General features: G+C 36.7%; 1 protein-coding gene across 1 annotated transcript in view; it reads left to right on the forward strand.

Moving 5' to 3' along the window:
• The window catches only part of Hdc (histidine decarboxylase), a 130,830-nt gene that overhangs the window by 75,437 nt on the left and 27,724 nt on the right, over nucleotides 1-27,669 (forward strand). The window contains exons 5-11 of the mRNA XM_089105358.1: nucleotides 11,004-11,126; nucleotides 16,913-17,047; nucleotides 18,059-18,202; nucleotides 21,917-21,983; nucleotides 24,323-24,485; nucleotides 26,643-26,713; nucleotides 26,818-26,837. Coding sequence (XP_088961484.1) covers nucleotides 11,004-11,126; nucleotides 16,913-17,047; nucleotides 18,059-18,202; nucleotides 21,917-21,983; nucleotides 24,323-24,485; nucleotides 26,643-26,713; nucleotides 26,818-26,837 — 723 coding nt within the window. The remainder of the gene's footprint in view (nucleotides 1-11,003; nucleotides 11,127-16,912; nucleotides 17,048-18,058; nucleotides 18,203-21,916; nucleotides 21,984-24,322; nucleotides 24,486-26,642; nucleotides 26,714-26,817; nucleotides 26,838-27,669) is intronic.

A 27,669-nucleotide genomic window follows, 5' to 3' on the forward strand; every position in this document is an offset into this window, starting at 1 on the left:
TTGTGTGCTTCCCAAATCATAATTTTCTGAAAGGACACACCTATGAAAGGCTAAGAAATCTAGCTTAGAAAAGTCAAAAATAGCAAATTAACCATCCCAAATCATAGGTTTCAGACACCACACACCTACGAATGGCTATGAAATCCTGCTCAGAAAAGTCAAAAAATATCAACCCACAAACCCCCAAATCATAGGTTTCAGACATCACACACCTACGAAAGACTAAGAAATCCGGTTATGAAAAGTCAGAAATAGCAAATTACATATCCCAAATCATAGGTTTCAGACAACACTCACCTATGAACGGCTAAGAAACCTAGCTCAGAAAAGTCAAAAATAGCAAACTAGTCATCCCAAACTATATGTTTCAGACAACAAACACCTATGAAAGGCTAAGAAATCCAGCTCAGAAAAGTCAAAAGTAGCAATCCATCCACCCCAAATCATAGGTTTCAGACACTACACACCTATGAAAGACTAAGAAATCCAACTCAGAAAAGCCTGAAATAGCAACCCACACATCCCAAATCATAGGTTTCAGACACCACACACCTACGAAAGACTAAGAAATCCGGTTATGAAAAGTCGGAAATAGCAAATTACACATCCCAAACTATTGGTTTCAGACAACATTCACCTACGAAATACTAGAAAACCTTAGCTCAGAAAAGCCTGAAATAGCAAACTACACATCCCAAATCATAATGTTCTGACAACACATACCTATGAAAGGCTAAGAAACCTAGCTCAGAAAAGTCGAAAATAGCAAACTACACATCCCAAATCATAGATTTCAGACACTACACACCTATGAAAGACTAAGAAATCCAACTCAGAATAGCCCGAAATATTAATTTACATATCCCAAATCATAAGTTTCAGACAGCATTCACCCACGAAATACTAAGAAACCTTAGCTCAGAAAAGTCTGAAATAGCAAACTACTCATCCCAAACTCGAAGTTTCAGACAACAAACACCTATGAGTGACTAAGAATCCTAGCTCTGAAAAGTCCAAAAAGCAAACTACACCTCCCAAATTAAATTTTCTGAAAGGACACACATATGATAGGCTAAGAAATCTAGCTTAGAAAAGTCAAAAATAGCAAATTAACCACCTCAAATCATAGGTTTCAGTCAACACACACCTACGAATGGCTATGAAATCCTGCTCAGAAAAGTCAAAAAATATCAACCCACACACCCCCAAATCATAGGTTTCAGACATCACACACCTACGAAAGACTAAGAAATCCGGTTATGAAAAGTCAGAAATAGCAAATTATATATCCCAAATCATAGGTTTCAGACAACACTCACCTATGAACGGCTAAGAAACCTAGCTCAGAAAAGTCAAAAATAGCAAACTACACATCCCAAATCATAATGTTCAGTCAACACACACCTACGAATGGCTAAGAAATCCAGCTCAGAAAAGTAAAAAAAATAGCAACCCACACACCCCAAATCATAGGTTTCAGACACCACACACCTACGAAAGACTAATAGAAATCCGGTTATGAAAAGTCGGAAATAGCAAATTACATATCCCAAATCATAGGTTTCAGACAACACTCACCTATGAACGGCTAAGAAACCTAGCTCAAAAAAGTCAAAATAGCAAACTAGTCATCCCAAACTATAGGTTTCAGACAACAAACACCTATGAAAGGCTAAGAAATCCAGCTCAGAAAAGTCAAAAGTAGCAATCCACCCATCCCAAATCATAAGTTTCAGACACTACACACCTATGAAAGACTAAGAAATCCAACTCAGAAAAGCCTGAAAGAGCAACCCACACATCCCAAATCATTGGTTTCAGACATCACACACCTACGAAAGACTAAGAAATCCGGTTATGAAAAGTCGGAAATAGCAAATTACACATCCCAAACTATTGGTTTCAGACAACATTCACCTACGAAATACTAGAAAACCTTAGCTCAGAAAAGCCTGAAATAGCAAACTACACATCCCAAATCATAATGTTCTGACAACACATACCTATGAAAGGCTAAGAAACCTAGCTCAGAAAAGTCGAAAATAGCAAACTACACATCCCAAATCATAGGTTTCAGACACTACACACCTATGAAAGACTAAGAAATCCAACTCAGAAAAGCCCGAAATAGTAATTTACAGATCCCAAATCATAGGTTTCAGTCAACACACACCTACGAAATACTAAGAAACCTTAGCTCAGAAAAGTCTGAAATAGCACACTACTCATCCAAAACTCGAAGTTTCAGACAACAAAAACCTATGAGTGACTAAGAATCCTAGCTCTGAAAAGTCCAAAAAGCAAACTACACCTCCCAAATCATAATTTTCAGAAAGGACACACATATGATAGGCTAAGAAATCTAGCTCAGAAAAGTCAAAAATAGCAAATTAACCATCCCAAATCATAGGTTTCAGTCAACAAACACCTATGAATGGCTAAGAAATCCAGCTCAGAAAAGTCAAAAAATATCAACCCACACACCCCAAATCATAGGTTTCAGACACTACACACCTACGAAAGACTAAGAAATCCAGCTCAGAAAAGTCAGAAATAGCAACCCACACATCCCAAATCATAGGTTTCAGACACCACACACCTACGAAAGACTAAGAAATCCGGTTATGAAAAGTCGGAAATAGCAAATTACACATCCCAAACTATTGGTTTCAGACAACATTCACCTACGAAATACTAGAAAACAATGGCTCAGAAAAGCCTGAAATAGCAAACTACACATCCCAAATCTTAATGTTCTGACAACACATAACTATGAACGTCTAAGAAACCTAGCTCAGAAAAGTCAAAAATAGCAAACTAAACACCCCAAATTATATGTTTCATAAACTACAAAAATCTTAAAGTCTCCTAACTAAAACAAATAAAATACTTATATATAAAACACGAAATCCCTTAACATATTTTTAAGTCAACACACACCTAAGAAAGACTAAGAAAACATGATCTAAAAAGTAGGAAATAGCAACGTACACATCCCAAACTATTGGTTTCAGACAACATTCACCTACGAAAGACTAGAAAACCTTAGCTCAGAAAAGCCTGAAATAGCAAACTACATATCCCAAATCATAGGTTTCAGACAACACATACCTATGAAAGGCTAAGAAACCTAGCTCAGAAAAGTCAAAAATAGCAAACTAGTCATCCCAAACTATAGGTTTCAGACAACAAACACCTATGAAAGGCTAAGAAATCCAGCTCAGAAAAGTCAAAAGTAGCAATCCACCCATCCCAAATCATAGGTTTCATAGAACACATGCCTATGAAAGACTAAGAAATCTAGCTCAGAAAAGTCAAAAATAGCAAACTACATATCCCAAATCATCGGTTTCAGTCAACACACACCAACGAAAGACTAAGAAACCTAGCTCAGAAAAAGTCAAAAATAGCAAACTATTCATCCCAAACTATTGGTTTCAGGCAACATTCACCTACGAAATACTAGAAAACCTTGGCTCAGATAAGCCTGAAATAGCAAACTATACATCCTAAATCATAATTTTCTGACAACGCATACCTATGAAAGGCTAAGAAATCCAGCTCAGAAAATTCTAAAATAGCAAACTACACATCCCAAATCATACGTTTCAGACACTACACACCTATGAAAGACTAAGAAATTCAACTCAGAAAAGTCAAAAATAGCAAACTACATATCCCAAATCATAAGTTTCACTCAACACACACCAACGAAAGGCTAAGAAACCTAGCTCATAAACGCCTGAAATAGCAAACTACTCATCCCAAACTATTGGTTTCAGACAACATTCACCTAGGAAATACTAGGAAACCTTAGCTCAGAAAAGCCTGAAGTAGCAAACTACACATCCCAAATCATAGGTTTCAGACAACACACATCAACGAAAGACGGGTGCTCGGGGAGAGCCTTTGAGGGTCTGTGGGTCCCTTGAGGGTCGGTGGTCCTTTGGGAGCTTGGGGGGACCTTTGGGGACCGGTGGATGGGCTTTGGGGGTCCGGGGATGGCATTTGGGGGTCTGGGTAGGCCTTTGGGGGCGCCGGTGGCCCTTTGGGGCACAGGGAGGGCCTTTGGGCATAGGGAGGGCCTTTGGGGGCCTGGGGGACATTTGGGGACCGGTGGAGGGCCTTTGGGAGTTTGGGGGGCTTTGAGGACCGGGGGGCTTCCTTCGGGGTTGGGGTAGGAGGATTGGAACCCTTTGGGGTTGGGTTAGAGGACCTCACAACACTGTTCAAATGAAACTTGTGTATTATAACGACCACACTCAAAACATCTTCCAAAACCTTTCCTAAAATCATCTTTTAAAATGTCTCTATCTGTTTCGCCGAAATAGTTCCATAACCTGTCTAAAACGGTTTCGCCCAAATAATCATTAAACACAAAGTCATCGTGTTCCTTTGTTATTGTCATCTCTGCGCTAACGCATTTCAAATTAATAAGAAACCTGATTCCCGCGCTAAAACAATTCATCGCTAAGATGTTTCTTGCCTAATTGTTTCCAAGTCCTTTGGTTATTAATATCCTTTGGAGTTCGACCAAAAGAGTTGTTCCCGAGGCAAAGACATTAATGACTTGGATCTATTCCTGGAGAAATGTTTCTAGGCGAAAATTTTTAAAGTCTGACAGATGATGTCATTGATTGATTGATCTGTCAAGAAAGGGGAAATTTATTTGTTGTTTCTAAGGGGGATTATTGATTCACGATAGGTGAATTGAGGTCGACAGCACAGGTGTTCCAAGGTCGATGTTGTTGTAGGTGCACGCTCTCAGCGAATGTCTAGGTCGATGTTGTTGTTGTTGACACACTTTGATTACGCAATCAAGTTCTCGGAAATTCACTTCCCCCTCGAGTCCTAGATCAATAACATTGTTCCCGTTAGAATTCAATGCGCATGTGCAACCTTCGCCCCGGAGCTATTACACATAGAAACATCAAATAAATCGACCTTGGAAAAAGAGGTCATTGACCCCATTAACCACGTGTTCTCCCTAGGGAGGCTATGCCCTTATAAGGAGCCCCCGTCAGTATTCTATGCCCATATAAGGAGCCCCCGTGGGAGTCGGACCCCCTCCTCTACTAAAATTCCCTCCAGAACCTTCCCCCCCATTTTCCTCCTGAATAATTTCTGATGTTCATTAGAAGGGAAATTGAAAGTTCTACTTACTTGTTTAAGTCAGAGGCAATGCTATACCGTTGCCTATAGTAAAAAGGGTGCAATATATTATTATAAGGGTAAGGGTGCCATAAGGGTACAATATATTATTATTTATTTATTCCCAGAGGCACTTCATATGTAAGGAGTGGTCGAATAAGCTTCGAAGGGGGCTTATTCAATTGCAGATGAAAAGTTCTAGTAATCGTTTTAAGAGACAAAAGTGACTGCAGGGCAACAAATCACTACCCACTCCGTTTTACCCCAAACGTATCCGATCAAAATGTTAAGATAGCCATTTTGTTAAAAATAACCCAAAGGTCAAACGACTATGCTTTTGGGTTTGACAACCACCCTTCCAGCCACTGGGGCAGGGGCTGTAAGCTATGCAAGCTGTCCATTGTTAAAGATATAAGGTTTTTATCGGGAGGGCTGTCGTATTACTTTGGAGGGGGCTCATTCGATTGGAAATCGATAGTTCCATTGTCCTTTTTAAGATTCAAAAGTGATCAGAGGGTAAACAGCCCCCCCATCTCACGCCCTTTCCACTTTTATTAGGTAGGGGGCAGATACCTCAAAGGGTTCATTTTAATGCCAAAATATCCTAACTCTCATTGAGCCTTCAGATAAATACATAATTAGTTCCAAGGAAGGGGCGGGGGTAGATGGAGCTAGAATCCCTCTTGATTTCTGGGAATATTTCTGATCTACGCTGTTATTATGGAAGTAAAGAATAACATTAAACCCCAATTCTCTTCCTCATTCTCAACCTCCCCCTCATGGCTGTAGGAACTTCGGAGGATGCTGATTCGATCAAAAATTGAGAGTTCTAGTTCTTTTTTATAAGTCGAAAGTGATTGGAGACCAACCGGCCCCTATCTTAAAACTGTTTTTGATATCTGGTCCTTTTGTTACCCCTTAGAACATTTGATCGATATTTTGAGGTACATATTTTGTACTTTCTCTGTGGCTGCACAATTTCTCGTGTGGGGTTGAATTTTACATAGGGGGGATTTTCTGGAAGAATTTTCAGAGGGAAATTTTCCGGGGGGGGGGCGCCGGCTCCCCTCAAAAACATTGAATAGTTTTCTAATGTGTGTTTGACCTGTGTTGTGAGTAGCAACTGTCATAGTTTTTTGCTCGAGTAGGCCATTACTGAACCCTTCGTGAAAACACTTAAATTGTTAGAATACAAATGAATATGTATCAATGTCGAAAATGTTCTTAGATGAGTTTGTCATTTTTTCTTTCTTGTCGAAATTTTATGAAAATTATTGTTTGTGCACAAGAGGATGTGCCCAAACGTGATATTGTTACAAAATAGTTCTTGAAGAAACTATGGATGATTTTTATGTCATTTGATTTCATATTTACTACTACTACTACTACTAACAACTCACCCCAGCACCAAGCCGCCTGAGGCCAACACAGCTACGCACGCTGCGACTCCATCTCAATCTATTCAAATCCCCCTCTTTACACCCTCAAAGGAAGTTCCCATTTTCCTTAAACCTTTCTTTATGACATCCTCCCACCCCAAACGAGGACGACCTGCTTTCCATTTAGCCCTAAACAGTTGGCCGAAAAGGACAATCTCCGGCAATCTTTCATCCTTCATCTTTGGTTTGATATTTGTTGCTTTGAAACTTCTTTTGTTTTTGTTTTGCTTAACATGCCTCACTTGTTGCTTACTGTTAACTCTTTTGAACAGTTCGACTTTGTTTTCGAAAAATTTAGAATGCCTTTTAATAATATACGCGTCCCTCTGAAGAAACTAATATAGGATAATTTGAAATTTGATCCTGTAAAACTTTTAGGAATCTTTCAGCGGTTTCTATTGGAGGTAAATAGTTCCTGCTACTTCAAAGCGATCTGGCCCTGAAAACTCCAGTAATCAGAACCTACGACTAAAGTGCAAACTAATTAAAACTGCAATTTCACTAGTCTCATTTTACAGTCTAAGTTAAAAATAAAAAACTTTCTGACCATTATATTCACTACGGGTCGATCTTAGCAGCACACTTTATTGACACCGTTTAAAAAAGGGTATCAATATGTCATTACTGACCTAGTCCTATGTTCAGTATTGAGCATATCGAAACATAATTTGTACTTTACTGAAAACAAAATACATTTAAAATGTTTTAAATTTTATGAATAAATATCAGTATATTTGTATTAAACTGAAAATCCACGGTCATTTGTTTTCTTCTTGTTGTTTCAGTAAAGTGTAAATTATGTTCTCGAGTTGAGAAGGCATGGGGGTTGTCAGCCCTACTCGTGTTAATTTTCGCTCGTTTTCAGTTTGACTCGGTTATTTATTTTAACCTCTGTTTGTTTTGAATTTTATTCATTTATTGACGGTCATTTGTGATATCTTTACGCTTGGAAGGTTATTTGACTTTATTTCTGCTCGTTTTTGGCACTTTATTTTTCTTTGAAAACTTGTTCTGTGGATTTTTTTTTAAGTTAATTTAAAAAAAAAGCGAAAAAGTTTTAGTCCCAACTAGCTTAATTGAGATAATTCTAACGAATTTAGTCTGCCAAATTCAATTTTTAGAACGCCTATTGGCGATAACACTCCCAGTCGGATAGGTGAGCAAAGAAAAAGTGGAACCCAATAAAGCCCGTTGGGTTGCGTTAAAGGGACTACACTGGACATAGATGGAACACATTTTCTCGTTTTCTGGGAATTGTCGGAATGCATCCGTTCTTTTTTTTTCTACTAGGTCATTAATAATCTACCAGGTCATTATGATTCAAAAACAGCTCTAAAATATTTCAACTGAGGTGTGTGTAAAACACTGCTTTCTACTCAATACCTTGTTTCTAGTTATACCATCTGCCTTTTAAAGGACGGATTGACCTGAATCAGAGGCAACGCTATAGCATTGCCTATAGTAAAGGCCATACAGCTCCAATGTTTTATTATTTATTTATTTATTATTTTTTTTCCCAGAGGCACTTCATATGGAAGGGGTCGTCGTAAAAACTTCAAAGGGGGCTCATTCGATTGGAAATAGAGAGTTCTAGCGTCCCTTTTGAGGGTCAAAAGTGATTGGAAGGCAACGAACACCCCTTCCGTGCCCACCATTTCCCAAAAAAACATCCAATCAAAATTTTGAGATAGCCATTTTGTTCTACGCAGATGATTTCCAGATAGAAATTATGTTTATGAGGAGGACACTCCCTCACAGCTCTCAGGGCATGGGTTGTAAGTTATGCCCTGGGTACATATAAGCTTTTTATAGAAAGGTTTGTCGTAGAAATTTCAAAAAGAGCTCATTCGATTGGAAATTTAAGTGGCTAGTGCTCTTCTTAATAGTCGAAAGTGATTGGAAGGCAACTAACAACCCTTCCACGCTCACCATTTCCCCAAACATATTCCATAAAATATTGAAAAAGCCATTTTGTTTAACGTAGTTGAAAGTTCTGGAAATTATGTCTTTGAGTATGACACCCCCCCCCCATAGTCTTCAGGGCAAGCGTTATAAGTTATACTCTGGGAGCATATATATGCCTTGGGGCATATATGGTTCTTATGAAAGGGATACTCGTATAAACTTCAGAGAGGGCTCATTTGATTGGAAATTGAAAGTTCGGGTTCACTTTTTAATAGTCAAAAGAGATCCGAGGACAACAAGCCCCCCCCCCCAACGCCTTGTTTTTCCAAAGCCATCTGATGAAAATTTTGAGATACACATTTTGCTAAAAAAAATAGTTCAAAGGTCGGATAAGAAAAACTCCGGTGTCGATATAACCCCCCAGGGCCCAGGGGAAGGCGTTCTAAGTTATGCCCTAAGGGTATGTACGGTTCTTATGAAAGGGATGCTCATATAAACTTCATAGAGGGATCATTTGATTTAAAATTGAAAGTTCTAGTTCACTTTTTAAGAGTCAAGAGATTTAAGGGCAACTAGCACCCCCCGTGCCTTTTCTCCCCAAACCCACCCGCTACAATTTTTGAGATAGCCCGTTTTTTCAAAATTATTCAAAAATTAGATAACAAAAACTCCGGTATCAACACCCCCCCCCTCCCCCCAGGACCCAGGGGGTGAGCGTTGTAAGTGTTGTCCTGGGGGCGGATATAGTTTTTATGAAAGGGATGCTCCTAAAAGCTTCAGGAAGGACTCATTTGATTGAAAATTGAAAGTTCTGGTTCACTTTTTAAGAGTCAAAAGATATCCGAGAGCAACTAGTCCCCCCCCCACACACCTTTTTTTCCCAAAGCCTATCCGATAAAATTTTTAACATAGCCATTTCATTAAAAAGAGTTCAAAGGTAAGATAAGAAAAACTCCTGTGTCGACGCAACCCACCATGGCCCGGAGGCAGGCGTTTTAAGTAATGCTCTGGGGGCATATATCGTTTTTATGGAAGGGATGCTTGCATAAACTTCGGATAGGGTTCATTTGATTGGAAATTGTCAGTTTTCATTCATTTTTTAAAAGTCAAAAGAAATTGGAGGACAACTAGCCCCCCTCCACGCCCTAAATGCATCAGATAAAAATTTTGAGATATACATTTTGTTAAAAAAAGTTCAAAGTTCAGATAACAAGAACTCCAGTGTCGACACAGCCCCACAGGGCCCGAGGGCAGATGTTGTAAGTTATCCCCTGGGGACATATATGGTTATTATGGAAGGGATGCTCGTATAAACTTCATAGAGGTCTCATGTTAAAAATAGTTCAAAGTTCAGATAAAAAAACTACGGTGTCGACACAGCCCCCCAGGGTCCGAGTGTAGGTGCTGTAAGTTATGGCCTGGGGGCATATATGATTGTTATGGAAGGAATGCTCGTATAAACTTCATAGAGGGCTCATTTAATTGGAAATTGAATGTTGTAATTCACTTTTTACGAGTAAAAAGTGATCGGAAGGCAGCTAGCTTCCCCCACACTCCATTTATTTTTTTCCTAGAGGCACTTCATATAGAAGGGTCGTCGTATAAACTTCAAAGGGGGTTCCTTTCAAATGGGGTAAACTTTTTTCACTTTGATATTGTTTACTTTGATATCAGTTTTGATACTTTGATAAAAATTTGATTTTTTTTTTAAGTTTGATTTTGAAATAAGGAATTTTTAAAAACTTAAAACTTAACTTGATATTTTTTGCAATCAAAAGCGAACAAAAATTAATTAAAAAAACTTTCCAAAAAAGAAGTTTTTCAATGAAAAGTAAAGGCTATTTTAAACTTAATTTTAGCTGAAACAAATACCTTTTAAAATTCAAACTCAAAACGACCAGAAATTACTATTAAAGAATAAATGAAACCCAAAACGAACAGAAATTAAAAACGTAGCAAAATTCATTTCAGAAATTGTTTATACTTTTTTAAAAGTTTTTTTTGTACCCCCCCCCCCCCCAGAAAAAAAACCCACCCCCTGAACAAAATCCTAGATGTGGCCCTGGCTGGAACCTAAACAAAGTGTTATTATGCACGTTTTAAGGGACACAACAATATATTACAGATATACTTATGCAGAGTTACTAGTATTAGCTACTCACTGAACGATAAAACTGGGTTTATTTAATTAAGAGCTATAATTAATCAAGAAACATACTATTTTTTATATTAAAAATTCGGTTTATACTCTAAGTTCATCCACTTCTACCTAGAGCTGCCGCAAGGTTCGGACCCAGGGTCCTTTATGAGTTAGATAATAGCATAGATTTGCAGTTTTAATTATATAATCCTTAAAGAAGAACTTTTTTATAGTTCAAAACACTCTTACAACTAGAGACCCTTTCTACCGGTGACTTTACCCCCTTCGGCAAATTCATGACCCTGTGTACTACCCTACTTTTGTGTGTCTTAAATTCGAGTTGTTCCTTCATGGGGGTGTATTTTTAGGCCTCAAGTCCAGCATGTACTGAGCTTGAATCACTCGTCATGGATTGGCTTGGCAAGATGATTGGGCTTCCTAACGAATTTCTTCATACCTGCAAGACAAGTGCTGGTGGAGGTGTTATCCAAGTTAGTAAACCCTTAGTATTTATTTGTTATTCCTTATTTGTTTTTCCTTTGTTATTTCCATCTGTTTTTCTGTTTCTTGATTTCGTCAGCGTTGATTCAAGCTGCGGGTACCCGGGTTGAAGCAAGAGTGACGTATAGCAAAATGAATGAAAAATATATAAATTGGGCTATATATTTTCAAATTAAGGGGGGGTGTAAAGTGTAGTGGAATTGCAGTCAAAATGTGTTAACTACAATTATTCTCTATATTATGAAGCAAAAGTTGTTTTCTTGAATTGTTTCCTTCTCAACAGCCCCAGCTTCAGGCTTATACGAGTTAGTTATTAGTAAAGTAACTAAGCTTTTCGTTAATTATTCCTTGTTTTATATAGAACTATGTATGATCGTTGATACACCAACCACTGGTACTAACTTGTCACAGTGTAAAACCACCTGAGTCAAGCGAACTGAATGAATGAATGAATTTTCTTAAGAGCCCGTCTTACAATCAACAGAAAAAGACAGAGCACAAACGAGAAAAGAAAGAAAAAGCAAAACTGACAAGAAAAAACAATTACAAACAGAAAGAACTACATAATAACATAACAATTTGAGAAGGTGGGCCCACTCGTGGTCCAGCAGCTCTAGTTTTTTCATGTAATTCTGAATTACCTCCTCCACGGCACTCAGAGGCTCAGCAATTCCGTATTTCGCAACAATATGGCGGTTTCTAACAAAATGTGGCACTTGAAGCAGATATCGGGCATACTTAAAAAATACGGACCTTATGTCTTTCTTGTTTCGTGCATTCAGGAGCTTCCAAAAAGGAGACATGAACCAAAAAGGGTACAAGACATGAGGCAACAAGACATGAGGTACAAGACATGAGGCAAAGCTACTGCATTATAAAGACGAGCCAGATATTTACGGCTTGAATTGCGACGGCTAGTGAGAACACCCGCATAGCCAACGCGCACTTTTTAGGTGAAGACTCCTACATTTTATAAATAAATTAAATAAAAAAAAAGTTTTTTCAACTGAAAGTAAGAAGCAACATTAAAAATTTAAATGAAAAGAAATTATTTGGTAAATGAGTTCTTTGAAAATACTCCTCATTGAAATCAAACGGCCCTTGTGTTTCAAGATTCGTTCTTCAAGAATTGGGACAACAAACCAAACTTTAGCGTAAAGAGCGCGGGAATAGTCCATTAAAAATACGGTTTGACGGGGACAAAATTACAACAAAAGGTTTTTTACGCCAAAATGTTCAGAAAAAATTGCTGAACAACATATCCAAAATCCATCACAACCGCCAGCCGGGAAAACCTTCTGGGGCTGCTTAAAGAGGGTGGAAGGGGGCAAAAAAATAGGTTTTCCATTTGTGACATTTAGGAAGCTTTTTTTACATAAAATATTCAGGAAAAATCGCTGAACAATATATCCGAAATCAGCTAAACTCGCCCGTTGGAAAAATCTACTGTGGCTGTTTAAAGGGGGTGGAAGGGACAAAAAATTGGTTTTTTCTTTTTTGACAATTAGGAAGCTTTTTTACGCTAAAATTAAAAAAAAAATCGCTGAACAACATATCCAAAATCTGCAAAGATCGCCCTCCGGGAAAAACTTCTGGGGCTGCTTAAAGGGGGTGAAAGGGGTGAATTTTTTTTCGATTTTTTTATTTCTCTCCGTTCGGGGACTTGATTCTGGTATGAATCAACTCGCTGAAACCGAAAATGATGTTACTTTTATTGTAACACGTCTGTAACTTATATTAAACTATAAATAAGATTTTAATAACTCCATCGCAAAAATAAAGGAAATAGCTTTTCTTACGAAGTGTTAGAGAGATCAGATCAATGGAAGCCTGAAATACTGCAAACAGCAACACAGGAAACTGTCGAACGGCAATTTAAAGGAGCAGAGAAGTACCCCACTATTTGTTGCTTTGCTAATCGTTGGAAACCTGGTTATCCGATGAGAATCAACCGTGTGAAGACCAGACTGCAGAAAAAGGGAAACTATAGGCATAGGCGAATAGAAACTTGAAAAATCATTCTTATTAACGACTTCTATTGCAGTTGGAAAACAAAAACATTAACACGTTTATATATAAATCACCGTTTTCATAATTATCATTTTTAGATCACATAATATTGAGAATCATCATTTCATCAATGAGCACCACAAAAAAGCACAACCACTGTTATTGCAAAACACTAAAATTCTTCTTCTTCTAGAAATGTTAGTTCAGAGTTATTACAGCTTGTTCCCATACACTCTCCGCAAGCAAGTGTGCAGGGCATGCCATTTTTACGGCAAGTGCATCTGGTCGTATCGCAACCTGATTTGCATTTGCAGCGGATAATTTGAAGAAGACTTTGGGAGCTGGTTTCTTCTCCGTCATTACTGGGATATAACTATCAGCAGAGAGTCGCCATCCCCAGTTCTCTGGTTTCATCGCAGCAGCCTCGCTTTTCCATTCCATTACCTGCAAATACACGCGAAAAGAATGAAACGTCACAGCTGAGGGTGTGGGAGGCATCTGATCAGGGCAGACAAATGCGGAAGAGGATGCGCATTTGGCCAAGAACAGACGACATCTCATGGACACGAGAGTTTCTTCAGGCTTTCCTTTATAAATTCTCAAAAGAGCTTGTTCACCAGCTACAATGAGCTCGTCTTTCGTAGCCTTCGAGTCCATAAAGACCTTAGTGGCCGACAGATTTACCAATTCCTTGTAATCTCGAAGTGGTGTCACAGCCTAGGAACGCGTGCAGAAATAGAATTGCACGACACATGTCCCTTAGTTTTTCTTTGATGTAGCAAATATTCCATGGCTTATGTTCGTTTGAATTTTACCAGTTTCCACTTCTATATGTAAATTAATTAAAAAACATTTTCTACAAAACAAGTTTTTCAAAAAAAAGTAAAGAGCTCCATTGAACCAAAAATGAACAAAAATAGAATCAAATAATCTACCAAGCATACAACTACCACAAATCAGTATTAATAGATAAATTAAACCCCAAAAAGAATAGAAATTTAAGTTAATAACAGAGTCAAACTCAAAACGAGCAGAAATTAATATGAGCAGGGTTCTAAAATCCTATGCTTTCTAAAAGCCAGAATATAATTTGAACTTTACTGAAAAAGTTCTTTTAAATTTTCATTTTTATAACTTTAACAAATCAAAAATTAATTAAGATTTTAAGTAATAAATATCATCATATTTGTATTAAGCTGAGCATGCGCAATTTTTTTTTCAGTAAATTCATTTTATTTTTTTTTCAGCGAAATATAAACTACGTTTTAGGTTTTTTAAATCATAGGGTTTTAGATTCATGACCGTATTCGTTTTTTCTCATTTTGAGTTTGAGCCTGTTTTATTTTATTTCAATTCCTTCTCTATTTGGGGTTCCAATTATTTTTTGATACCAAGTAGTGGTATCTGTGAATCCGTTATATTATACTAGTTTATTTTTGTTCAAGTTTTGCTTAATTGAGTTCTTTAGTTTTTTTAAAAAACTTGTTTTGTGGAAAATGTTTTTTAATTAATTTACATATAGAACTGGAAACTGGTATATATATTTACACATAGAATTGAATACTGTTACATCTACAAATAGAACTGAACACTGGTACATTTACATATAAAATTGAGCACTGGTGCATTTACAAATAGAAATGAAACTGGTATATTTTCATATAGAACTGAACACTTGCACATTTACATGTAGAACTCAACTTTATAGTTTTTTTTATAGGACTGAATTTATTAATTATCTACGTAATCTACGTAGATTACGTAATTTATCAATTATTAAGCATAATCTACGTAATTCATAGTTTAATATTTCAAAACACCATTTTCCGCTACGATGATAGTTTTAAACCTTTTCCCCCAACCTCATAGGTGAAGATTTTCTTGTTTCTATATATGTAAAACTAGACCAATAAGGGCAGCTAAAGTTCTTTTTCCCTTTGCTTGAGACGCACGAACAGTGATTTAACTGCCACACCGAGAAAAAATACACCGTAAATCGCCATAAGCAGGTATCCTAGTTGTTCAAATGTTAGCAAGTATATTAGAGATGCCAGTAAAGCTAATAAGGAAAATCCCACGAAGTAAGCTTTAATAAAATCTGAAAGGCATTTCCTAAGCTCGGGCCCCATGAAGTAATATTTTTTGTAGGATGGACCGTTTTTATCTGCATTTCCAAATGTTCGCCTATAACCATATTTTTCGATGAGGGTTCCACCTGAGTCAATGTGTAATTATTTTGTTCACTCGAGACCATATTTTTTGAATGTTTAAAAATCTACCCATAGAATCACGCGTCGATTAGTTAGAACCTAACCAAAAACAAAACTAATTAAAAAAATGTCAGCTGTTTTTCTAGCTTGAGTTAAAAAGTTACAATTATTGCTCAGACACCATAAATATTGTTGCGGTTTATATAATAGCCTTAGTGGTTCTGAACTGAAAACTAAGATAAAATTTATTTTGAATTTTGTTCTAAAAAAAATTCAAAATTTTTTTGGATTGAAGTTAAGCCAAAAAAAATGTTGGTTCCAGGATACAATTATAACTTTGAACTGAAAGATGGAATTAAATTATTTTATTTAAAATTTTCAGGAATTATTCTAGTTTCCACTGACAAATCAGAATTTTGTTAATACCATAAAAAAGCTATTGCATTTTATACAACTATATCTACATGCTTTTTATAATGTTAAAAATCCTATTTTGATCTGTGTATGCAGGATAATGTCAATAACATTTTCTACTACAGTGTTATAGAGAACTGGAGTTTTCCGTAAAAAAAAAAATTATTCTATTTAAAAATGGAGGTTGCAGCGGTAGCTAGCAACCTAGTAAGAAACGATCACTTCCTTTAGTAAAAACTACAATAACCGACAACTCCTAAAAATAGAGTCAGATCAAAACAAGAAGTACACTATTAAAACCGCCTTGTCCGAAACCGCTATATAGGAAACTTACCGTCTCTTGGCTTGAACAACGATTAATAGTAAGGAACAAACTCTAGCCCAAAATAAGTGATATATGAAATTCTTTATAAGGGCTAGTCGAAAGACTAGCCTTCCGCATAGTATGTGCTATGAGATATGCTTCTGCAAATAGATTCAATTTGCCATTTTGTTGTTATCTTGCGTTTATAAAATTGTGAGATACAGCCAGCTCTTTTTGTCACGATATAATCCTTGCATATAGCTCAAGAAGAATAATCCATAGACGTTTTTGTACTCGTATTCTGAGGTTTATGTATGTAAGTTAGTGATTTACGTAGGGGGAGTAGTGGTGTAATTTCGTCAAAATTCTTGAGGGAGGGGGGGAATTTTGATTCAGTGTTCCCAAATCAAGTGAAAATGCCAGTGAAAACGGAAAAATGAGCCATACAGTACTGTAAATGTAAAGATATACTAAAGAAAACTGACCCATTTTTGTAGATACTTGAATTATGCAGGCTTATCTTAATTTTGACAAGATTTTAGAAGAAAATAAATTTCAGCTGGGGATACATTGGGGTCTGTGGTGGTGGCAAACTGATGTCTGGGGGGCATTTGCCCCCTGTCCCATAGCAAATAACGCCTCCGAAGGGGAGGTGGATTTTCTAGTATCTATTCTCTGAAAGCTCGATATTTTCTGATTTTCTCCATCATTTCTTATACTTGCTATGTAATTGGTCTATTTTTATGCTTTTTCGAACCTGGGGCCGCACAAACTTTTACACATATACGTGCCTGTTATGAATTGCTGAAGTTTGTTATACATGTAATCTTATTTGTAGACGACAGCAAGTGAAGCAACTTTTGTAGCTCTATTGGCTGGTCGGACGGAAATGTTTAGAAGATATAAAACAAAAGAGCCAGACACCGAGGAGGCAGAAATTAATTCAAGACTCGTTGCTTACTGCTCTGATCAAGTAAGTAGTCTCATTTCTCTGAGCTTTAAAAAAATTCTGCATTCCTCATAAAATATACATAAAGTGCTTGACAGGCGTAGCGTTTTCATTCAGCATTTTAGGAGCATGCGCATGCTAATGATATGCTGGCTTTTTACAGGAAAGGTAGTGGCAAATTATTTAAAATTTCTACAACATGGACACTCAACGTATGTTAAGTAAGTAGGCTATACTCATTTTTTAGATCTTTAAGAAAATTTAACATGTCTCTCAAAAGCTATCCAGTGGGATAGACAGACATAGTGTTTTCTTTCAGCGTTTTAAAAGCCTAGACGTGCAAATAATAGGCTGGATTTTTCACAGTAAAGGCAACTTACTCTTGTCAAATTTTAAATTTCTAAAACATATACACACAGTGAAAACAATTTGCTATGTGATGCCAACAAGTAGCATATTAAATAGACTGGGACATAGCTCCAAAATCTTATTTTTATATTGACATTTCTCAAATTTCAATATAAGATTTTAATATTTAAATTTTAATATTTCAAAATTTCCAAATTTTAAATTTCTAAGACTTACACACTCAGCAAAAACAAGCAAAAACTGGTTCGTAAATCCAAAATCTTATATCTTATATTGAATATATTCCAACATACTGAGGATATTTTGAGGTTAACGCTCAAGATTAGCGTTAGTCCAGGAAGAAATCTTAGTTCGAAACCTGGCGTAAGATACGCCCGTTTTTAATAAATGCGATGGTTTTTAGTCTGTCCTTAAAGTTCTGAAAAAAAGATGTTCAAATACTTTTTCTTTTTCTCACATTCTTCCTATTTGATTATAATTTATATTTCTTATAGTTATAATGATAGAATATTCTTTTATGTTAACGTTCAAAGATAATATCTAGATCTATGTGTTTTTTTTTTTTTTTTTATTATTATTATTATTTAATCATCCATAGCTCAGCTTAATATCATGGTTGGACTTGCACAGTGAAAAGTGTTCCAGTAAATTATTCAAACATTTTAGGCACACAGTTCAGTTGAGAAAGCAGGCCTTATCAGTCTTGTCAAGATGCGCTACGTAGAATCTGATGACGATTTAAGCATGGGAGGAGCCAAACTTTATGAAGCTATTCAAAGAGATCGAGAAAAAGGACTTATACCCTTTTGGGTAAGATTTGTTTTCCTAATTGGTGTATTATCAACCTCTCGATTACGCTGATCTGATAAATAGTATGGCTAATTATTTCAGAAAAAAGTACTTATATACTTTAACAGCTGATACCTTGTTTGAATGCGAGGTCTGGTCACAGCTACTTTGACTTTATAGCGGCCTTTGGTGGCATTTAGTTTTAATATGTGAGAATTTGGTACCCTCCTCCGTTCTAATAAAATATGGGTTTTGTATCTTGCCTTGATGTGACATTGCTAAACAGGACAAAAGGCTTTAGCACTTTTGCAAGAGGTAATTATTTACTCCTGTTTAGTTTTAATATATGAGAATTTGGTACCCTCCCTCCGTTCTAATAAAATATGAGTTTTGTATCTTGCCTTGATGTGACATTGTTAAACAGGACAAAAGGCTTTAGCACTTTTGATAGAGGTAATTATTTACTCCTGTTAAGCTTAGTTATTTTTATTTACCCTGCTTTATTTCTCACAGCTATTGGCCACATTTTATTACGGATCCCCACCGCCTTCCTAAAAGTGACCCCTCTTCCAAAATAATGTCCTGTGCACATTCTTGTACGTAAACTCCAAAAAATTCTGAACTTAAAATCAATTCCAAGTAATTTTCAATAAGATTCCTTACCCCGTCCCTATCATACAAATGCTGTCAAATAGAAGGCTAAGTTATCCATTTTTAAGCTGTGAAATTGTCATTATGCAAATAAATTTTGGTCAGTTATCTTTAACTTTATAAGTGTTACACATTTTTTGTCGACATAAAACGGAGGTAGCTACTATGTATTTGTTCCTTTTTTTTCTTACTCTTTTGGATTTTTACTTGTTATTCCTTTTGCCTTGAAAAAGCCACTATATAAGCTGTAAGCAAAATTCTGGGGAAGTTTTGCACACACAAAAAATCGGTAGTTTCTGGGAGGGATTAAAGAGTGAAGCATTGAACAGATTGGAATTGGAGCCTCATCCAATTCCAATCTGCTCAAGTGTGCAGCTCTGTTGGCCCCATGGAATTTGGCAATTCAACAGGTTGCTAGTACTAGTAGTAGTTTGCTTGTGAGTAAATAAAATTACTTGGCAAACCTTATTGTTCATTAAGATCGAGAAGCTGCATGTAGTCATGTGCATTGAGGGCTCAGGTCGATGGGGAAGGAGGCTAATATCGAAATCGGGCAAAAAGGGACAAGTTATACGGAACTAGATCAAATGGGACATATCGTAACAAAGTTGACATTCGAAGACAAACTGGCCCAAAGACCCTGCTCCCTTTAGTACATGTTTGAGTTTTAGTTTTATGTTTTTTTGAGGGGAAGTTCATATTTGGTGACTTATATTGTGTGGAATTGCATGGGCTTCAAATTTTCCGAGTTTGAATTCATTGAAAAATGGTTGTGATTTACTTTAATCCCCTTAGGTCTTTGGAAGTATATTCTAAGCTTAAAAATGTGCCAAGTGGGTCTTCTTGTATGGAAGGCCGTATCCAGGGTGGTTAGGGTTTACCCCTCCCTCCCCCCTCCCGAAATGTTTGTCTGGCTCGTAAAAACATAATAAAAATGAATACAAACCGGTTTTTGATTCATTTTTTGTAAACTCACCCCGCACCCCCAAAAAAATCCTGAACACTTTCTTCTTGTATGACATTGTCTTTTCAGCCAATCCTATTCTTAGTGGTTTTACTGTAAAACAAATGTTTGAACACGAATTTTGTTATAGAGCTTCAACACAACCACTGGAAAATAAACCTTTCACCATTGCTCGTAGGCAGTTGAAAATGACTGAACCATTCGCTATTTAAGCTTGTTAAAAACTTTAGAATTTTAAAGAGGCGTAATAATTACTTATTATATGTGATAAGTTCCAGCGACTTGATTTTTATTACCTATTTCTTTGAAGATTCAGCTCAATCAGGGTATTAAAGAACTTATCGAGTACCCTTTGTTTTCAAGTGATCTACCTAGTAATTAGCGGTAGATCAAGAGGATGACCTAAATATTGCACCTACTGAGGATTTTCCCCTTGAAAAGCAGGTATCAGAATTTTACTCTGACAACGACTCCTACATGCAAAGGGCTTAATTTCTTAAACCACATTGGCCTGACATAACATAAAGAAAAAAAAATACCATTTCCGGTTTTGCAGGGTACCCTTCCGCCATAGGGCACCCCTTTCATCGTGGAAATACATTAATAATACACAAATATTTTGATAAAACCTTGTTCTCAATCGACTTTACATCATCCTATATTCTCCCAACCTTCCCTCAACCCCAAAACAGACCTAGGAGGAGTCGAAAGCTGTGCCCTTACAATAAAGAAAGAAAAACGAGCAAAAATGGGTTTTTTAAAGGCCAATTGAAAATACTGACAAAACACAAGAAAGCGAATAGTTCTAGGGGACAAACGCCTCTCTTCTTCAGTGCAAAAAGAAAAAATATATTCAATGAGAGTGCCGAAGAAAAAAACAACAAAATAAAACGTGGAAAGTCAGTGTAAAAAAAAGCAACAAAACAACAAAAATACAATGAAAAAACCAAAAAATTGAAAGATGGATAAAATTCAATAAAAGTAAAAATTATAAGAATTAGAACCAAATACCTAAAAACCATAAAAGTGAGTTATTCACCAATATCCGCGATCTGCAAAAAATCCAAAAATTTGAACTGCAATCGACGGATACTAGCGAATAACTAATAAATAAAAGAAAAACATATGGAATTTTATTCATCTTCTAATTTACCGTTTTTTTCATTGTTTTTTTTTATTTTTTTATTGCTTTTTTTTCACATTGACTTTCCGCGTTTTATTTTGTTGAATTTTTCTTCGGCACTCTCATTGATTTTTTTTTTTTTTTTGTTTCGCGATGAAGAAGAGAGGCGTTTGTCCCCTCGAACTATTCGCTTTGTTGTGTTTTCTCAATATTTTCTTTTGGCCTTTAAAAACCCCATTTTTGCTCGTTTTTCTTTCTTTATTGTAAAGGGCGGTTCTATCCCATTATCCGGGCCTCTCCGCTTAATCACTATAGACTAGGCAATGATAAAACCCGTTTTGTGACGTCTTAACTGTTGCAGATCAGGCAATGATAGCAAGATTTTCATTGCGTATACGATATTAAACTGTTTTTTGGGAATTTAGGGGGGGAGGTACCTAGGATAGGTTACGTATTTAATATATATAATGCTTTACACCCCCCCCCCCTACTGTACAAATATATAGCCCAATTTTGTTTCTAAACTATTATATATTCATCCTATTTTATTCTATTTCATTAGCATTAACCAAACTTGACTTTTTAGAGAGGCCCGGATAATGGGATAGTACCAAAAGGGCTTTATAGCCTAACATTTATAGTCTTCTCTTAACTTAATTTAAAATGAGTCAATTTGTACTTTTCAACCTGCAAGTAGTAGTGTTCTGTGAAAACACGGTAACAAAATTCTACCAAAAGACCATTACAAACCACAACAGGGAACTAATGATTAGGGAGGAGTCAAGATCACATAAACTAGCAATAAATAACAAGGTGGCAACCCTGTTCCCCGTGCTTTAAATTAAATTTTAATTTTGTCCCAAATGTAAACGCTCCTTCTGTATGTTTGAATAAGATCATTTTAGCTTGTATTGGTGGTGCTGATTTAAACTGGAGTCTTGGTGTCATTTGTCCGGCTCCTGACCGCCTCAGTAAATAAAAATTTTCGTTTTTGCAGGTATGCTGCACTCTAGGAACAACTGGTGCGTGTGCTTTTGACAAACTGAAGGAAATAGGACCAATTTGTAAGTAATTTTTCTGGTCAAGGTCAGTCTGGATCAAGAAATAAAAAAAAACAAGTTTTTTTAACTGAAAGTAAGGAACGACGTTAAAATTTAAAACGAACAGAAATTATTCCGTATATGAAGGGGGCTGTCCCCTGCTCAACGCCTCGCTCTTTACGCTAAAGTTTTTCATTGTTTAAAAAAAATAGAGTTGTGAGAAATTCAAACTTCAGCGCAAAGAGCGAGGTGTTGAGGAGGGGACAGCCCCTTTCATATACGGAATAATTTCTGTTCGTTTTAAGTATGAACGTCATCCCTTACTCTCAGTTAAAAAAAAACTTGTTTTTTTTATTTGATTTTTTAACGTCTTTGAATCAATTCAGGTTTTTGTTTTATTTTACCGTACATGAATAATAAAAAAAAAATCGAATATTAATTTTACTTTTATTTGGTTAAATGGCTTTCTCGAAACCTGTTTAATTTTATTTACGAACGTTTTTATTAATAATAAGTATACGTAAGTTGCGAATTAACTTACGTAACGAACCTCTATATTCTTATAATTTTAATACGTATATTAGAGGGTTCGCCCCCTAGTCAATACCTCGCTCATTAAGCTAAGGTTCGAATTTCGTTCCAATTCTTTAAAAATGACCCCTTAATCACAAAGGCCGTTTTTTAGAATAAATAGCTCTTATGAAAGTACTAAATAATCTTTGGCTTAAAGAGCGAGGTATTGATTAGGGGATGAACCCAATCATATACGTAATGTTTTCTGTCGTTTTAAGTTTTGATGTTGCTCCTTACTTTCAGTTAAAAAACTTGTTTTATATATATATATATTTCTGATCTTCATTTAAATAATGCTGGGAAATCCGGCGCCCCCTACATGGCAATGTTTCTTCTCCCATAAAAACTTCCTTCATGGTAAGATCCTCCCACATAACCCCCGACCCACTCCCCCCCTCACTACCAGAAAAAATCCCCTCTGAAAACGTCTGTATACTTCCCAATAACCAATACTATGTGTTAACATTGGGTAAAGCTCATAACTTTCAGCCCTCCCCCCGGGGACTTCGGGGGGTTAAGTCATCCTAAAAGACATGGTTATCATATTTTCGACCATGCTGAACAAAATGGCTATATCAAAATTTTGATCGGATGTCTTTGGGAAAAAAATGAGCGTGGGAGGGGACCTAGTTGCCCTCCATTTTTTTGGTCACTTAAGAAGGGCACTAAAAATTTTGATTTTCGTTTTAACGAGCCATCCCAAGATATTCTAGGACCACTGTGTACAAACAATCACCCCTGGAAAAAAAAAAAATAAATAAATAAACACGCATCCGTGATCTTTCTTCTGGCAAAAATGGAAAATTCCACATTTTTGTAGATAGGAGCTTGAAACCTGCGCAGTAGGGTTCTCTGATACGCTGAATATGATGGTGTGATTTTTATTAAGGTTCTATAGATTTTAGGGGGTCTTTCCCCCTTTTTTTGAAAATCAGGCAAATTTTCTCGGGTGCGTAACTTTTGATAGGTAGGACTAAACTTGATGAAACTTATATATTTGAAATTAGCATTAAAATTTGATTCTTTTGATGCATCTATTGGTATCAAAATTCCGTTTTCTACAGTTTCGGTTACCATTGAGCCGGGTCGCTCCTTACTTACAGTTCGTTACCACGAACTATTTGATTTTAGAAGAGATTATGAGATTAGAGCCCAACTGAAATGACGTTCAAAAAAGAAATTAATTTTTCAGTAGACTGAATGCCACATGGTCTTCTCCCCCTCAGACGAGTGAGAGTTTCTTGCAATTTCTTTTGAAAGCAGTTTGAACCCAAGAAAAGCAGTTTATCTTCCTTCAGATAATTATCTACATTCAGTCGATCTATCGTAGAAAAATAATAAACCAATCATTAAGCTTAAAAATGTCACATTTTTTTTATTTCTTTTTTTTTGTGGGGCGGGGTCTAAGTGAGTACGACTTAAAAAAACAACAAAAGAGGGGAATTATAAAAAATTTTGGGAAATTAGAGCTAAACTCATAAAAATTCTGAAGTATTAAACCTTTTTAAATAATAGCAGTTTATTATTACACTGTGTAATTACACTGTGAAACTGGTAGCCTAGTCATACGAATTTATTTCTGTGTGTTTAGTTATTATTTTTGGCTATGATGAAAACAACAAAAAATTCTATATACAGAATACAGCTCATTATTCTATTAAAAAAATGAAGTTTAAAGATAAATATTTGCAACAATTGATCTGAAGTCACTTATTTTAAGATGGCCATAAATGGAATGATTTTAGTCATTTTATCTGGAAATAGCTTCTCTTTTATAGTTACTATTTCAGGTCAAAAGGAAGGGTTATGGCTACATATAGATGCTGCTTATGCTGGGACTGCTTTTATCTGTCCCGAATTTCGCCACTGGCTGGAAGGAGTAGAATACGCCGATTCGTTAGCCTTCAATCCTTCAAAACGGATGATGGTACATTTTGACTGCACAGCTATGTGGTAATAGTTTAAAGCATATTAAAATAGTTGTTTTTAATAGATTAGTTTTATTTAATTTTAATAGTTTTTTTTTAATAGGTGGCTTTTGAAATAGTATCTGAAGAACCTTGACGTCTACATTATAATATTTGAAGATTTGTGCTAAGATTTACTGGGAGTTGACATTAGAGTCCAGAGTTAATTTTCTTGAAGATTTATCATGGACAGATTAGGTTAGAGCAGATTAGGGCACAGATTTATCATGATGTTCGAAAATGGGAAAAATATTGTCACCACTAAGGAAATTGTAGAGGAAGTCATGAAAGTTTTGGGTTGGGGGGATTATCATGGACGCGATGAAGATCCTTCCTTTAGATGGGGGCCAGGATTGTTAATCTGATGCATAGACTGCTAAATCCATCGTTAATGATTGCTAAAACCATGATTTTAATACTGATTTATGTATAAACATAGTTTTAGATTAGGAAACTGCACCCACATGGCCCTACAAGGTTCGGGCCCAGGGATTTTGCCTGGCCATGAATGAATAAATGACTTTCTGAGCATGTATCTAAATCTCTGTGTTTATTTTGTTTTTTAAAGAGTATCATCAATAGCCATATGAAATTCATTTTTAAATATTCTTCCATTTTGTGTCATATTCCGGTAAGAAAGAGGAACAAAAACCACATAAATGTACTTGACATGCTTGACTTAAGGCTCTTGCTCGGCTGTGTCGCCAGCGTAGAGGGAACCAAACGTCAGCACCGTTAGTCTCCCCAGAGTGGTCAGTTTTGGGCGAGGGTAGGAGCTTCGCTCGGGTCAATACCCCAGGCTGTGAGCCGATCACGGATGATATCCACCCATCTCATACTTGGTCTACCTCTGGGGCGTTTCCAGCCGTTTGCAGTTGGATCGAAGTCGAACATAAGCCGGAAAGGTGTTTCAGTGGGTAGGCGAAGTAATTGACCGTTCTAAGGCAGCGAGGGGGAGTCAAACTGTTCTGACAGCGATGGTAATTTAAAGGACCGGAGGATATCCATGTTCCGTACTCTGTCGATCCACCTAACGTGTTCGATTTTGTGGAGATGTTTTGTCCGGACAACATCTACCTTCATCATCTGCGACTGAGTCAAAGGCCCAAAGTGTCTCTGACAAGCACAAAACAAGACTTGCTACCGAGTTTCAGTGATTCCAGCAATTTTGACTTTATATTTCTCTATTTTTTTGGCTAATAGAAGCTTTGAACCGGGTTGGTTCAGTGTCAGAACATTCCAAGCGGCCACTTTGATGCCATCTTGGTCAACGATATTCAGAGGAATCGTCCTTGGGTGGTCCGGAGTCGAGAAGGGGTTTAAGATTATATACCCGAGGCTAAATTTCTGGTTTCATTTGTAGCAATAGAACTTTCAGGAGGAGGGCTGCCAACCCAACCGTCCCTAGGTACATTTGGTTCTCCGATGTCTATCAAGATATCCAGAGGCACGTGGAGGTCGTTCTTCATGCGCCAATTTGCATGGGAACTAACTCCAGACGAGCATCATTGCCAGTATAAATATACTACCAGTAAAAAAATGCCCCGGTGAACATGATCCACCAGTTTTCCATTTTTGCACCTTATCGTTTATTTTCGATGCCTTATCTGTCCTTAAAACTTGTTCCTATCGTACTCACTATTAGTCATTGAAACTTTTACAGAAACATGGAAAAGTATGGAAGTCTTCTGTATTCTGTATTAACCGAAAATTAACTAAAAGTGATATACGAGTCGTGCATGCAGAGACCTCTATTGGCTCGCTTAGCTTTTTAGCTCACGATCACCAGTAGGTAAACTCAAGATCTCTGAAGTCAGTAGTAAAAATTAGTAAAATAACATTTTTGCATCCTTGTTGCCTAATGGTCAAACAGCACCTCATAATAATCTTTTCAACCGAGACGACCCCAAATTTCCCCAAATTTCCTTTGACCACACTAGCTATAGATTATGACTATAAACCAAAGAACAAAAAAGGAAAAAAAACACAGGACAAACATACCTCATTCACTGGATGAAAATTATGTTCGTTGTTTGTTTATCCTTTTTTTCTTCGTTTTTTGTTGTTCTTTGTTTTTTATTCCGCCGCTCCTAGATAAAGCTCGGTTTAGTAACCCACCTTAAATCTGTATCTTTGTTTTTAGGGTTAAGAACAGTGAGGCCCTACACCGCACATTTAATGTCGAGCCCTTGTATCTTCAGCACGAAAATTCAGGTACGTTCTAATATCCATCTTTAATTAAGTTTCTTACTAAATTTTACTAAAAGCATTTACAAAGTGACTAGTAATTAGATCTAATATTCCTTTGTATTTTCCAGGTCTTGCTATTGACTACATGGTAAGTTAAATGTCATATGTAAAAACTTTGCATGTGTATGTCTAGCTTTCTAGTGAACGCGATTTGATCTATTCACCTTTCCATTTAATTATACTAAACAAATGTAAGTTATCAGAAGGAATATTAACTTGAGTAAATTTCGAAAGTGATTTTTCGGTCTCTTCTCTGACTAAAACTTAGCCTTGACCAGGACCGTACCCAGGATTTTTTTTCGGAGGGGGTTTTACTCAAAGATTGTTTTGTTGTTTTTTTTTTGGGGGGGGGGGGTACACACAAAAACATTAAAAAATGCATACAAAATTTGTTTATATCCATTTTTGTTAAGTTTTTAAGAGTCAAAAAAAAATTTCGGTAGGGGTTCAAACCCCCCAAAACCCCCTCTGGGTACGGTCTTGCCCTTTACAGAGTTATTGATTCTAATTACACTATATTCTCATTCTTGACCTTCCACCCAAGTAACCCCCCTTTTTTTCTTTTCTCTTATTACAGCGGTGCATCTATAGAATAATCAGTATTTTTACTTCAACCTAATTCATTGAGCCTTCCTAGCTGAGTGGTTAGTGCAGTAGACTTGTAATCCCGAGGACAGGGGTATGGGTCCTGGTGTTGCTAATTATTTGGTTTAGAACGGGGGTCAATGGTTTTAATCTGTAAGCTCAGCCGGAGGCGACCCAGCTCTAAACGCGTACCTGGAGAAATCTGGGGGGAAACACGGGAAACGTCGGATAATTTGCTCCCAACCACGCATTGTACTCCCGGCCGAAGGCAAACCAGGAAATGGGTAGCTGCACCACGCAGACCATTTATCAACGTGCGAAAAAAAACAAATCAC

The sequence above is a fragment of the Artemia sp. Qi Xiang Cuo genome, chromosome 19, assembly GCF_049724085.1.
Source record: "Artemia sp. Qi Xiang Cuo chromosome 19, ASM4972408v1, whole genome shotgun sequence".
Taxonomy (NCBI): domain Eukaryota; kingdom Metazoa; phylum Arthropoda; class Branchiopoda; order Anostraca; family Artemiidae; genus Artemia; species Artemia sp. Qi Xiang Cuo.